General features: G+C 44.2%; 1 protein-coding gene across 4 annotated transcripts; it reads right to left on the reverse strand.

Moving 5' to 3' along the window:
* Positions 1-324: 324 nt before the first annotated feature.
* On the reverse strand, positions 325-13,287 carry LOC139383917 (tubby-related protein 4-like). Of its 4 annotated transcripts, none has more exons than XM_071128527.1 (16): positions 13,209-13,287; positions 12,156-12,249; positions 11,449-11,718; positions 10,925-11,053; positions 9,465-9,626; positions 8,981-9,161; positions 8,696-8,803; positions 8,369-8,532; positions 7,816-8,040; positions 7,301-7,535; positions 6,981-7,125; positions 6,586-6,730; positions 6,267-6,360; positions 5,959-6,102; positions 2,174-5,823; positions 325-1,923 (listed from the first exon to the last, which is right to left on the reverse strand). In XM_071128527.1, the coding sequence occupies exons 2-16, from the start codon at positions 12,171-12,173 to the stop codon at positions 1,807-1,809; spliced, it is 5,787 nt and encodes a 1,928-aa protein (XP_070984628.1). In that variant the 5' UTR covers positions 12,174-12,249; positions 13,209-13,287; the 3' UTR covers positions 325-1,806. The 4 variants fall into 4 exon arrangements, with proteins under 4 accessions (XP_070984628.1, XP_070984627.1, XP_070984630.1 ...); XM_071128526.1 differs by having other exon boundaries at positions 7,280-7,535; XM_071128528.1 differs by having other exon boundaries at positions 1,874-1,949; positions 7,280-7,535.
* Between the last annotated feature and the right edge of the window lie 600 nt (positions 13,288-13,887).

A 13,887-nucleotide genomic window follows, 5' to 3' on the forward strand; every position in this document is an offset into this window, starting at 1 on the left:
TTTCTTAAAAGGAACGTAACGTCCTAGCTGAATTTGTCCAATAGAAACTGTCGTTTTAGTTGCAAAACGAAACGTTTTGTAACTGTTTGGACTAATGCTTACACCCCTGACAAATCAAGAGTTGTGAAACTAACCTTTTGAGTAGGGGTGGCTTGGTGACGTTTGATAAATCCCGCCCCCTCACACACACACACACACACACACACACACACACACACAGAGAAGAGACATGGATATGTGTTTTCAATGTTATACATTTTATTAAGTGTTTGGAAATCAGTTAGACCTATCTTTAATGATATATCTTCTGATATATAGTCTGGACAAGAATCATTGTATACAATTGAAAAAAATGTAAGAAAAATCCATCTAGGCAATACAATAATATTAATTTAGGTGGTGATGACAATAACACAATGACCACACCACACACACGGTCTCTATTGTATAATACGCATTGAAGTCTTGCTGTATGACACAGTAGAGTAGCAATGCTAAGCATTGAATAGTTGAATCATCACATAACTTGTCTACAATACCTTTTCAAATAAACCTGCAAATATACTTTAAAAAAAGCAGCACCAGACATGTTAATTACTGAACAACATGTTCACAAATTAATCAGTCAATCAAAAACAAATTAAAATCTGAAAATATAAAAATTATAACTTTGATGTCTTCAATACCATGTGACACTATTAGCACTAATGCGGACAATCTCTATCAAAAAGCAGCAGCAACTCCAAGGAGGCAAAGCACTTCACATTCAAATGCAATGTTCAAGTAGCATCTTTAAACACCACCAATGACTGACTAAAACACAGAGCCAACCAAGTTTATACACCATAACGTTACATTAATTCAGAGGTTAGCTTGTCTTTTTTGTTGTTGTTGTTGTATGATTTAACATGAGTTGACCGATCTGGCAGCAGATGAGATTTCTACTGTATAAACTTTGTCCCAGATAACGTGATCCATGCATTTGAACATTTTTGATAAGGATTTACACATGCGTTCAATTTTTGTTTTTCATAGGGTCTACTAAAAGAGATGATTGGCAGAAAGTTAGGTCTAACATTGATAATATACAGGTGTCACAATTTATTTATGAATGTGTTCCAATTAATGTTGTATGTTGTCATACAATAACATTTACATAATGGCTTGTCAATAATGGCACAACTTAGGGAAATGTGGATATTCCTATAGGATCACTTCATAGAAGTGATGTTATAAATAACTTCTAAATAAACTCTAATACCTTCAAACTCATCTTGTTGTCTTTCCACAATCAATATGGTCTCCTTTCCCACAATACATCATTTCAACACTTTTGTCCAGCACTGCACTTTTTCTTTAATCAGGTCTTTTAAAATTGCAGTTCTCCACAGGGCAGGTTTTAAATCCGAAGCATAGATACGGTAAGTAAGAGTAACTTACCTTCTAAAATGTTTCTATATGAGGCTTACTAAAGTGTATTTCATAGCCAGTGATGTAGTTGTAAAAAAAAAAAAACAATTGGTGGGTAAACGCTGAAGTAACGCACCCTATACTTTCAATGCATATTTCAGCTCGCGCAAAAGAATGAAGGTGTGTAAACGGTGTTTACGTGCGTTTACCCTCCACTACACCACTGTTCATAGCCCCATAAACCGTGTTGTCCTTGCAAAGCACTAAATTGACAGTCCCATGTTACAGGACCCAGGATCATCATCTCTGATTATTTTGTCATTATGCACCAGTATAGGTTGGAACAGATCCATATATATGACACATATGTGGTGCTTGCTGGGTGAGAACAGTCTCTCACTTAAGCCTTTGAGTAACATTGGCTAAGGCCACAGCAAAGGCCTGCACTGCTGAGAAAGGATACTGGAAATCCAGGATATAGGCGTTCCCATCGATTCTGCCAAACTGCATCACCTGTAGAAAGAAAGGGGGGAAAAAATCTGGAAAACAGATATAACGCTTTGAGGAAGGCCTGTTTTCATCGCTCAATGTCTACCTGGAGCTCGATGGGTACTGACTCAGCTAAGCCATAAAGAGGTCAATGTGACAGTTGGTATTTTAAGCAACAACAAAACTACACTGATTTTAGAATTCTAACTTATATACAACTGCCGTTATTAACAAATCATCCAGGTTTCTGAAAATAATAAAAGCAAAATCTTACCTGTCTGCCATCCAACTCGATCTGAAAGTTCTTAGCAGACTCCTGAGTGACCCGTCCTCCGAAGTCCAGCTGGTAGACCTGTGTTGCCTCGTTCCAGAGTGGCTGCTTATTGGCCATGACGTAGACGAATCCCTGGCTGCCCAGCCCGCGGTCCTCTCTCTCATTGGCCTTCCTGCACTTGATCTCTTCCAGTTCACTGGCCATCCTCAGGCTCCTCTTACTCTTCCAGCCCTTCTTGGAGCTCTGGCTCTGGTTCATCAGTTCGTCTCCACTGATGAAGAGCTCGGGCTCACTCTCGGAACTGTCCTGGAACTCGCTGGTGGTACTTGTCCTGTTGAGCTTCTTGGTTTTGTTCAGCTGCTCCCTCTGGCCTTTGGGTTTCTTCTTGTCCCTGCCGCCAAGCCTGGGGCTGGAGATGAGGGAGTTGAAGTCGGAGAGGGCGCGCCCTTCCTTTTTGGATTTTCCTTCTGAGACGGTGGTCATGTTTGCCTCCTCAGCTCGGCTGTCCAGACGTTTACGGCTCTTCTTGCTGAACCTGTCAGTCCCCTGCCGGTCTGGAACAGGGCTTTCATTTAGAGAAGACGGCTCCTGGAAGCTACTGGCAGATTCCGTCAGCTCCTCTGTAGGGCTTTTGGGTTTTGGCAGCATGGTTGGTGGAGGTGGAGGAGGAAGTGAAGGAGGTGGGGGAGGAGGAACTGTAGGAGGAGATGGGGAGAGGACTGGCTTCTCTAACAGTTGATGAGACTTGCTGGGCAGGGTGGCAGAGCCTGAGGGGTCCTGCATGGGTAGGCTGTAGGGGTTCCAGGGGTGCAGGCTAACAGGTTGCAGCTGAAGCCCGGCACAGGAGCTAGCTCCTGGGTACATCGGTGGCAGAGGGCAGCAAGCCAGGTTGGCAAGGTTGGGAGGGTATCCAGGTGGCAAGACCAAGTTGGGGTCCTGCTGGGTGAACTGGGGAACTGGGGCAACTACTTCGTTGGGAGGGCAGGGTGGTGGAGGGCTCTGCATTGACTGGAGTGGGGGTCCACCCTGACCTCCCCCTGGAGGGAAAGGTGACAGGGAGATCTGGTAACCCGATGGGAAAGTAACAGTGCTTGGGCTGCTGGGGGGTTTTGTTGAGAGTAGGAAAGGCAGCCGCGTCATGTCCAGGTGCTGAGCATTGCTGAAGATGAGTGGGGGTGGGGGTTTGTGTGTTGGTGGTGGAGGCGGAGCTAAGATAGTCTGTTCTTGAGGTATCCAGAACTCCTCTGCGGTGTTTGGGTCCCACTGGTATGGCGGAGGACGTTTCAGAGTCAAACTAACCTCCCCAAGAGTCAGGTGACGACACTGCTGACTTAATGCCTCGTCTTCAGTAAAGGCAGAGTTCACGTATACAGTCCTATCCCTGCTGTTATCAATAGGACTCAGCAGATTGTACGATGACTGAGAAGCAAGAGGTGAAGTGCTTTTGGAGTGGACAATGATGGTGCTGTGATGAGCACCTTTTCCTGGTGGGAAATCCTGTCGCACTACAGTGCCTCCTGCGATGCCACTGCTGCTACTACCACCCCCGCTAACACTGACACTGGTGCTGCTGCTGTTGCTGCTGCACTGAGTGCAGGTATACAGAGCTGTTGGCACTCTCTGCTGGTAAGAGAGCGCTAGAGCAGCACTGTTGATCTTCGACTTGGACGGTAGAGTCCTTGAAGCATCAACCATCTGGGACACCTTCAAGCGGGATTCCCCATCTCGCCTGTCACGTCGCAAGGTAGCGTGAATCATGTGACTACTGTCCATGCGTTGGGGAGGAGGAAGTGTTGTCGTGTTAATGTTAACCTGATTGGCTGGATCTGGGTAGGGGGGTGGGTCTCCGCTGGGTATGGAGTATCGTGGCACCGAGAGGCGGCTTAGAGTCGCTGAGCTGTAAGGAAGATGGATTTTCTTACTGTCAGACGATGAGGTGACTTTAAGTGTGGCAGAACCTCCCATGCCTTGAACAGCGTAGGCGTTCTGGTTGCGTATGAGTCTTCTACGAGGGCGACACACCTCCTCTACATTCCCACTGCTGTCAAAGGTTGTGATCCTCTCGTATCCCATCTGGTACTGGAGACCAACTGGGTGGAGTGAGAACTCGTCTTTCTTCAGACAAGGGTCTGCTGTGACCAGTATGTTGGGGTTGTCACAGTTGGTGATGAGGGTCTGAGGAGCGGTGGAGGTTGTGGCGGTGGCTGCAGACACTACGGTTCCTGGGTAGGGAGGGGGAGCGTTCACCTTCCTCATCTGGATCTCAAGGGAAGTCTCTGCATCAAGGAAGGAAGGAGGTCTAGACCGTAGTGTGTCTGTGTCTATGAATGAAAGAGTTCTAGATCGGGAGGAGTCCGCATCGAGGAAAGACGGGGGTCTAGATCGCAATGTACCGGTATCTACATCAATGAAAGAAGGAGGTCTAGTCCGTATTGTGTCTATGTCGACGAATGACGGCGGCCTAGATCTTGATGTGTCTGCTTCAAGGAAGGAAGGAGGTCTAGACCGTATGCTGTCTACATCAATGAATGATGGAGGCCTGGATCGCGGTAGACTTGGCCTGCCCAGAGTATGGCTCTGAGTATGGCCCTGCTGTCCTCTTTCTGGTCCCAACTCTGGACTGGGGTGGGGTACCTGAAACTGCTGCAAAGAGATGGTGGGGTAGCCAGTAGGCGGAGGGGGCAAGGTGATCTGCAACTTTAGTTGCTGCTGCATTTGTTGGTGCTGTCTCTGCATCTGTTGGTGCTGCTGTTGTATCTGCTGATGCTGCTGCTGCAACTGCTGCTGTTGCTGCCTCATCTCTATAATCTGCTGTCGGATCTGCTGTTGTTGTTGCTGCATTTGTTGCTGCTGCTGATGCATTTGCTCGTGCTGCAGTTGCATCTGCTGGTGCTGCTGAGCGATTTGCTGCTGTTGCAAGTGTTGGTGCTGCTGTTGGATCTGCTGTTGTTGCTGTTGCAGTGCCGCCTGTTGTTGTTGGTACTGTTGTTGCAGTGCTTGGTGCTGCTGAGTCTGTTGCTGCTGCTGCTGTTGGATCTGCTGTATGTGAAGCTGTTGTAGTTGTTGATGTTGTTGTGGAATCTGTGGTTGTTTGTGCTGTAGTTGTTGATGTTGTGAAATCTGTGGTTGTTGGTGCTGTAGTTGTTGATGTTGCATCCTCTGTTGTTGCTGCTGCTGCTGCTGCTGTTGCGTTTGTATCTGCTGTGGTTGTTTGGACTGCTGTTGTTGGTGCGTCTGTTGTAACTGAGGACGTTGTTGGTGAGGTTGTTGGGGGAGGTTATGTGGAGGCGGAGGTGGAGGTAATGTTCCAGCCAGGAGGGGACCCATCTCTAGCCCATTAAATATCACCTGTCCTGGGTTAGAGTACCTTCCTAGAGTCCCACTGTAATGTACTGCCACAGCATCCTGACCATGATCAGACCCCAGAACAGAGGCTGAGGCCGCTGCTGCTGCCGCTGCTGCTGCTGCTGAAGCCGTAGCCGTGGGATTGGTCAGGACATCCAGCTGAATGTTCTGATTGGCCAGCAGGGACTGGACCAAACCAATGCTCTGAGTGGGGGACATGGCCTGGGCGGGGCTGTGGATGGGCGCGATGGGGATGTTGACCGTACATGGAGGGTTGTCGCCTGTCACTCCAGATGGTCCCGTTACTGAAACACAAGTCAGGGACTCTTATGAATTACATCAACATACACATTGATCCACACAAATTTCAAATTCGGAAAATCCTGCATTCAATAATCCTGAAAAATCCAGTGAAATCCAATTATTTCCTTCATTCATACCTGGCAAGTCATCCTCATCCTCACTGAAGACGTTTGGGTTAAAGACCGGCAGACTCATGAAGTCAAGTGATATTCTCCGCACCTCTGGAAGGTAGATTGTCATCTGCCTTGGTTGTAGATGGAGCAAACTGGTCTTATAGATAACTGAAATGGAGAGAAACATGTCTTTGGTCAAATTTGACAGAGAAATGACAGGAAGGAAATAGCAGTCAAAATAAAGTAAAAACGTAAAAAGTTAAACACATCAAATTGGGCAATGTGTGATTTAATGTGTACATTTTGTTCTTCTCACATTGTAGTGATCTTACCTGCACCCAGATTAGCAGGTAAGAAAGAAGCAAGTCCCACAATTTTGAACTTAGTCCCCCAAATATTGGACGTGACTTGAGCCAGGTAATTATGCTGTGAAACCAGGCAAATAAAAAGGCAGATGGATTATTTGGTGACTTTTTTTAACCAAATGAAAGATGATCTCAGAACCCAGAACCAAATATCGTATGTGCTAGCTAGCTAGCTACCTGATTTACTTCCGGCTGTGGAAGTGGCAAAATTGAAACTAGCGAAAACAGCAGTTTCAGCCAATAGAATCACTATGAACTTTCCACTTAATACATGTTCAGATAATACCTCAGAGATTCCATCCATGGACATCTCTCGACGTGTCAGACTGGGAGAACGAATCAGAGGCTTCTTCGTTGGTAACCTTGGCGATCGAAGTCCTTCCTGACTAGTCCTAGACGTCTTGGGAGATTTTCTTGATTCCATATTCCTTCTACGCCAGAAAACAACAAAACCAATGGCAAATAAGGGCAAAATAGACTAATTTTAAATAATAAACACTGTCGTTACAACAAGTTAGAACAAATCAAATGATAAATACCGGTATGACATATTTAGGAAGCTTGAGCTTTTGAATTGGATGGATCAGAGACGGGTAATGTTTAGGATTAGAGTTGAATATGGTAAACAGAAATCTTATAATGTCATTCCTGCAGAATCTAGACCACTGTAATGAAAGATACCTGGAATGCTTGGGAGACCTGTTTCCTCTGGATAGTTTAGGCGACTTCTTCCCAACCCACTCATCACTCAACTCAATGTCGCTGGAGTCGGAACAGTTACAGCTGTCAGTCATGTAGGAGATCATAGCATTCACACACACCTCGTCTGAAATAAACAAACAAACATACAAACAACAAATAAAAAATGATCTATGATTCAACCTAAACAGGTCAGAACTGTAGAACTTCTGAAAAACAATAGTAGGGGTAGCTGTTTGTGTCTAACATACAATCTATTTTTTAAAAGCTCATTATAATACCTTTTCCTGTGCCAAGCCCACCTGCTTTGCTGTCTGTTTTGGGGTCCATGATGATGAACTCTGGGCGTAGCTTGCTGATGCGTCTGCCTTTGAGGATAGGCACCAGCCCCCCTAGGTGTTCCAGGTATAGGGTGTAACAGGGTCCCCCTGCCTCGGGGTTGTCCTCCGCTCGCTTCATGGTGCAGTGCAACCTCTCGTTGCCAGCAGTGGGGTAGCTGACAAAGTCCCGGATGTTGTTGGGATCAGGAATGGGAGGCTAGAGAAACAAGAGAAGAGCATTAACAGTTGGTTCCCAATTCGCATCCTACCCCTTCCCTTCTCCTTCCCTTGGCCCCTTAGCCCTTTAGAGCTTTAGAGTCTGAATAGTTATAATCAGGGTATTGATGGAGCTTCCAGCACATCCCTTGCACCTTACAGATCTACAAACATTAAAGGGTTATGACCAAGGGGTGATGTGATTTTGAAATGAACAGGTCCAGATGTCTTTGAGCTGAGATAATAGCCTACAGTAGCCAACTGAATACATCTCCTTCTACCTTGATGGTGGGTATGAAGGCGGTGGTGACATAGGAGCAGAGTAAGGAGGGCATGTTGAGTTTGCCCACGTCCCTCTCCTCCCGCAGGGCGCTGGCGATGCCCTGTTGGCACAGCAGCTGCAGGCTGGCCACCCGGTGCTCCACTCGCACCACATACAGCGCTGGGCCACATGCCAGAAACAGACGAGAGTCTCTATGGCCCCAGCAGATGGTGGTGATGGGGCGCTGCAAGGCAAAGGTTGACAAGGCAGGTTCCCAGTCAGCCCTGTTGTATTCACATTGTATGGAACCTTGATTTCTGGTTTTCTCCATAGCCGACTGAACTGAACGAGACTTGGAAGTGTGGCAAGACAACATTTCATATTAAGTTTAATTCCTGTTAGCATTGTGTTTATTGGTTGAAGATTTCAGACGTCCTATAGACTTTGACTTATATGTGTTAGAGGACCTACCCAGAAGGCAAAACTGGTTGAAATTATGCCATGCAAACAGATTACAACAAGTTTGTAAATATCACACTAACATTTCAGGATGAAATCAGAGGGGAGCTCACCTGGGCAGGTGTTTCTAACGTGTAGATATGTTCTCCTTGGACATTGTAGAACTTGACCAGGGCGTTCCTCATGATAGAGTCAGAGGGGAGTCCGGGGACACCATGTCTCTCCATCCCAGCTACTGCCAGGAGGTCCCCCTGCGAGCACCACTGGACCTCTACATCTGAAGAGGAGAGGCTTCAGTCACATCACGTTCATACTGTAGAGTATCTTTATATTACACAGTGGTGGGTTTCCCCAGTACATTATTTCTCTTAACGACAGCAAACTGCTTCACTTTAAGAAATTTGGTTGGTTCACACACAGAAGATTGATAAAGTCAGTACCTTTGAGTCCTGAGCGGATGACGGTAGGAGCGAGGTCATCGTAGTTGTTCATCAAACTGATGTCTCCTGATATGAAGCTGACTGTCAGAAGGGGCTTCAGGTTACGTACTAGGGGAGAGAAAAATATACACATTAGCCTCCTGGCCAATGTACTGTCACCATCGTAGTGCACAATTATAGTGTTCAAAGCAGTGGTAATAAAAAAAACGTTAGCTGGTACATTAGAGAGAGGTATAAAACAGAGATTCCCTTTTTCTTTGTTTTAGCATTAAAACAATATGTTACCTTGAGGTGGGTTATTGTCATCAGAGTCGGTGTCGCTCTCTGTGCTGTCCTCCACAAGGAAACAGGGACAGTTCCAGGACATGCCGACGATGCCATCTGACTCATGCAGGAGGACGTGGGCGATCATACGACCATGGCAGTCCATCACTATCACCTGACCATCAGCCGTACCAAACAACACCTGAAGTACAGTGGGCAGGAAGGATTTTATGAGAGAAAGCGTATATGGAGCCAGTTTCCTGGACGTAGATTAAGCCTTTGACTAAGAACAAAATATTCTCCATTATAGGGTGTAACAGGGTCCCACATTATTTTTAGTCCAGGACTAGACGTCATCTGTGTCCTGGAAACCAACAGATGATTTAATATATCAGGTGTAATTGTATCTGTATGTAAAAGTGTAATACATGTAACAGTGTTTTGTTTAGGTGTGATAAGGGCTTTATTAATACATGTAAAGCATTGATTGATTGAGGTGGTTTACCTGTTGGTCATCAGGTGTCCAGATGCCACAGGTGATCTGGCTCTCCAGGTTAATCTCTGAGGACCAGTGTCTCTGTCCGCTGACCGAGCCCACCAGGACAAACCCATCCCGGTAGGCGATCAGGGCCTGGCTGCCGTCATGAGACCATGTGAAGTCACTCACCTGATGGAGAAAGATGAGAGGTAAGAGTAAACATACACACATCAATACATGATATTTTCACAAATGCAGTGCCTTGCGAAAGTATTCGGCCCCCTTGAACTTTGCGACCTTTTGCCACATTTCAGGCTTCAAACATAAAGATATAAAACTGTAGGTCCGAGATACTGTTGTGAAGAAGTTTAAAGCCGGATTTGGATACAAAAAGATTTCCCAAGCTTTAAACATCCCAAGGAGCACTGTGCAAGCGATAATATTGAAATGGAAGGAGTATCAGACCACTGCAAATCTACCAAGACCTGGCCGTCCCTCTAAACTTTCAGCTCATACAAGGAGAAGACTGATCAGAGATGCAGCCAAGAGGCCCATGATCACTCTGGATGAACTGCAGAGATCTACAGCTGAGGTGGGAGACTCTGTCCATAGGACAACAATCAGTCGTATATTGCACAAATCTGGCCTTTATGGAAGAGTGGCAAGAAGAAAGCCATTTCTTAAAGATATCCATAAAAAGTGTTGTTTAAAGTTTGCCACAAGCCACCTGGGAGACACACCAAACATGTGGAAGAAGGTGCTCTGGTCAGATGAAACCAAAATTGAACTTTTTGGCAACAATGCAAGACGTTATGTTTGGCGTAAAAGCAACACAGCTCATCACCCTGAACACACCATCCCCACTGAATCCAATCGAGAATCTGTGGAAAGAACTGAAAACTGCTGTTCACAAATGCTCTCCATCCAACCTCACTGAGCTCGAGCTGTTTTGCAAGGAGGAATGGGAAAAAATGTCAGTCTCTCGATGTGCAAAACTGATAGAGACATACCCCAAGCGACTTACAGATGTAATCGCTGCAAAAGGTGGCGCTACAAAGTATTAACTTAAGGGGGCTGAATAATTTTGCACGCCCAATTTTTCAGTTTTTGATTTGTTAAAAAAGTTTGAAATATCCAATAAATGTCGTTCCACTTCATGATTGTGTCCCACTTGTTGTTGATTCTTCACAAAAAAATACAGTTTTATATCTTTATGCTTGAAGCCTGAAATGTGGCAAAAGGTCGCAAAGTTCAAGGGGGCCGAATACTTTCGCAAGGCACTGTATCTTTAACTAATATTCTTCCCATCACTTGATATATTACTCTGATGATGATTGTGCATTTCATATGAAATGTGCTTTTGTATGATCAATGGTAATGTGTGTGTGCTGATGACTTCAAACTTACCTGGGCAGGTACAAACTTACCTGGGCAGGTACAAACTTACCTGGGCAGGTACAAACTTACCTGGGCAGGTACAAACTTACCTGGGCACCGCGGTCATTCACTAACTCCACAGACCACCGTCCCTCATATTGAATCCAAACAAAGATGCCTCCCTCCATGTCACACGTGGCCAGCTTCTGAAAGGGCTCATTCCAACGGACCAACACAACCTTTAGAGAAAACACAATGCAACTGCTATTACACTCCACCAACACAGGGGTCTGTCTAGGAATGTGAATGTGGAATACAGTTCAATATTCAACATGAAATAGGCCTACACTGTCCTGATGGGAAAAACAACAAAACAGTGAATTTCCTCCACCCCAGTTGCTGATGGTACAGTCAGCACAGATGTGAGCTCTGACAAAAGCTACACAATAATTGAAAGTTTTCAGAGAAAATATTGAATATGCATATATATATATATATACACATCAAATTATTGTATATCTACATACTATACATACTTCACACTAACACACATCAAATTATTTTCTAATGGTTGCCCAGTTCTCTGCCTAATAAGATATTGAAAACACAAAAATGACAAAGCCGGCCCACACACCTCACTGTTGTGTCCTCGCAGGTTGAAGTTGATTCTCTGAGGTGTGTTCCTGTCTCTCCTGCAGTGGCTGGATGTGAACGTTACGCCCACCACCCCTCTCCCGTTCCCTGTGGCCAACCAGCCCTCCTCATAGTAGCGCCGCTGGCACACCGGCTTGTCCTTCTCGCTCTTGGGGACCCGGCCCTTCCAGGAGAGGCAGAGGATGTTGGAGTCACTGCAGAGGATGGGACCATGTTCCACAGCAGCTAACATCCTTACTGAGTGACCAGGCTAGGAGGTAAACAGAGGAGGAGAACATAGTAACCTTTATTTGTGTGTGTTTTTTGGGTTTCCTATGTTCTCGATTAAAGCATTTGTGTCTCTAACTTTTAATGTGTAATTGCTGCTGGTCTTGTTATGCAGGATTCGCTTGCAAAGGAGACCTCGGTCTCAATGGGACTCACTGTTTAAATGAAATAAATAAAAATAATTGAATCGACTGACTTGCTTGATTCTTTGTTTGTTTTCTGTTTGTTTTTTATACATACACTTTATTCTAGATCATTAGGTAGGCTAAAGTGCTTAGGTTATTTCTCCAAGAGGTAGGCCTATTAAACCGTCCTATACAGTCAAGTCATAACTCAATATTACTCAGCTATATATGACCAGGTAATATAACATGTAGAATAGAATACAAAATAAATTACAATTGCCCACATGTTACTCACCTCACAGTTCCTGGACATTGTTGACTACAATTCCTCCTCTGTAGGTGGTGTCCATGTTTCCATGCAGATGGTGCACTGAAGACCAAGAGAATTCCTAATGTCCCGAAAAGAGAAAATAATATATAATTGAAAGGTTTCACAGCATTCAGTTTACTACACCAAGAGGGCTTGGGCCTCAGGTCTTGAAATGTCTATCCTGATTGGTATCCTATGACAGGGCCATTACATAGGCCTATGTCTTCATGTGATTCCAATCAAGTGTCAGGAAAAAATACCTACAGTATTGGGGCAATGCAGTTTGATGACTATTCAATGTCAAGAAAAAATTTAAAGTTAAAGAATGAATTAGGCTTAAGCTAATGTATAGATTCCAATAATAGCAATAGCCTGTACACACGCTATAGATTCAATCGAATAGGTGAAGTCTTTAAACAGGAAAATCACTGCCTTGTCCATTCAGTGCATCAACCTTGAAATGAATATTGCTCTCAGCTATTAAATGGAATGGCAAGCTAGAATCATGATCTTTATGCAACACTGCATTGCACATTCTGAACCGAACACTCTTGCGTTCGTGTCTCCATAGGTACTGAGATCAGTCTGTTACGTCATTAACACGATACTGATTCAATAGAACTGGTAGATTCCAATGAATTCACGGAAACATAAAAAAACCTTATGGCAAGCGAACGTATATAATATATAATATATACATATACATATATATATACATGTACATATATATTATAAATATAGAAATTCAGTAGGCGACACATCGGCTATATTTTCCATATTTACAATTAAATGGATACTCAATGGATCAATCAAATCGCGCTATCACAGTGAATTAAGATAATGCATGGAAATGAAAGCCATCACCCTCATCCACCGCTCTTCGTTGATATGGAATCAGAGGAGATCTCGAGGAACCTGTATAAAACGGATGATTTCCCTCTTTCGTATTTCTTTATCTGACCAATTCCAATCGCAAAACTGACAACATATACATGCCACATACACACACAACAAAAGAGCACACGGTGCAGAACTCACTTTATCAAATATAAGGTCGCTGTCATATCCTTGATCTGTGCAGAACACCAAATACTTGTAATGATAAGGTGCAGTCGCGTTGCCAACAATGATGTATATAAACCCTGGATTGCATTTGCCATGTGTTGGCCATTGGACGGCTTTGAACCCAATGGTCGGCCATATTGGCACTCCCCAGTAGGAGCAGTCCTGCATATCAAATCAAATCAAATCAAATTTTATTGGTCACACACACAAGGTTAGCAGATGCTATTGTGAGTGTAGCGAAATGCTTGGAATGAATGGAATTCTACAAAATGTCAGTTTAATGATTAAAGAACAAAATTGCACATATTTAAGTATTTAGGTTGTAATGGGGAGAGCAACAACAGTAATCTCTACAAATTATATTTAAGAGGAAAATGTTTTTTTTAAATATAAACTCGGCAAAAAAAGAAACATCTCTTTTTCAGGACCCTGTCTTTCAAAGATAATTAGTAAAAATCCAAATAACTTCACAGATCTTCATTGGAAAGGGTTTTAAAACTGTTTCCCGTGCTTGTTCAATGGACCATAAACAATTAATGAACATGCACCTGTGAAACGGTCGTGAATACACTAATAGACAGTAGGCAATTAAGGTCACAGTTATGAAAATGTAGGACACTAAAGAGGCCTTTCTACTGACTCTGAAAAACAC

Source organism: Oncorhynchus clarkii, chromosome 25, assembly GCF_045791955.1.
Source record: "Oncorhynchus clarkii lewisi isolate Uvic-CL-2024 chromosome 25, UVic_Ocla_1.0, whole genome shotgun sequence".
Classification (NCBI taxonomy): Eukaryota; Metazoa; Chordata; class Actinopteri; order Salmoniformes; family Salmonidae; genus Oncorhynchus; species Oncorhynchus clarkii.

Coding starts and splice junctions, on each gene's coding strand:
- LOC139383917 (XM_071128526.1), bottom strand. Junction 7,536..7,815: donor CCTTCATACCCACCATCAAG/GTAGAAGGAGAT, acceptor TTGTTTCTCTAG/CCTCCCATTCCTGATCCCAA. Junction 7,126..7,279: donor TGGGCTTGGCACAGGAAAAG/GTATTATAATGA, acceptor TGTTTATTTCAG/ACGAGGTGTGTGTGAATGCT.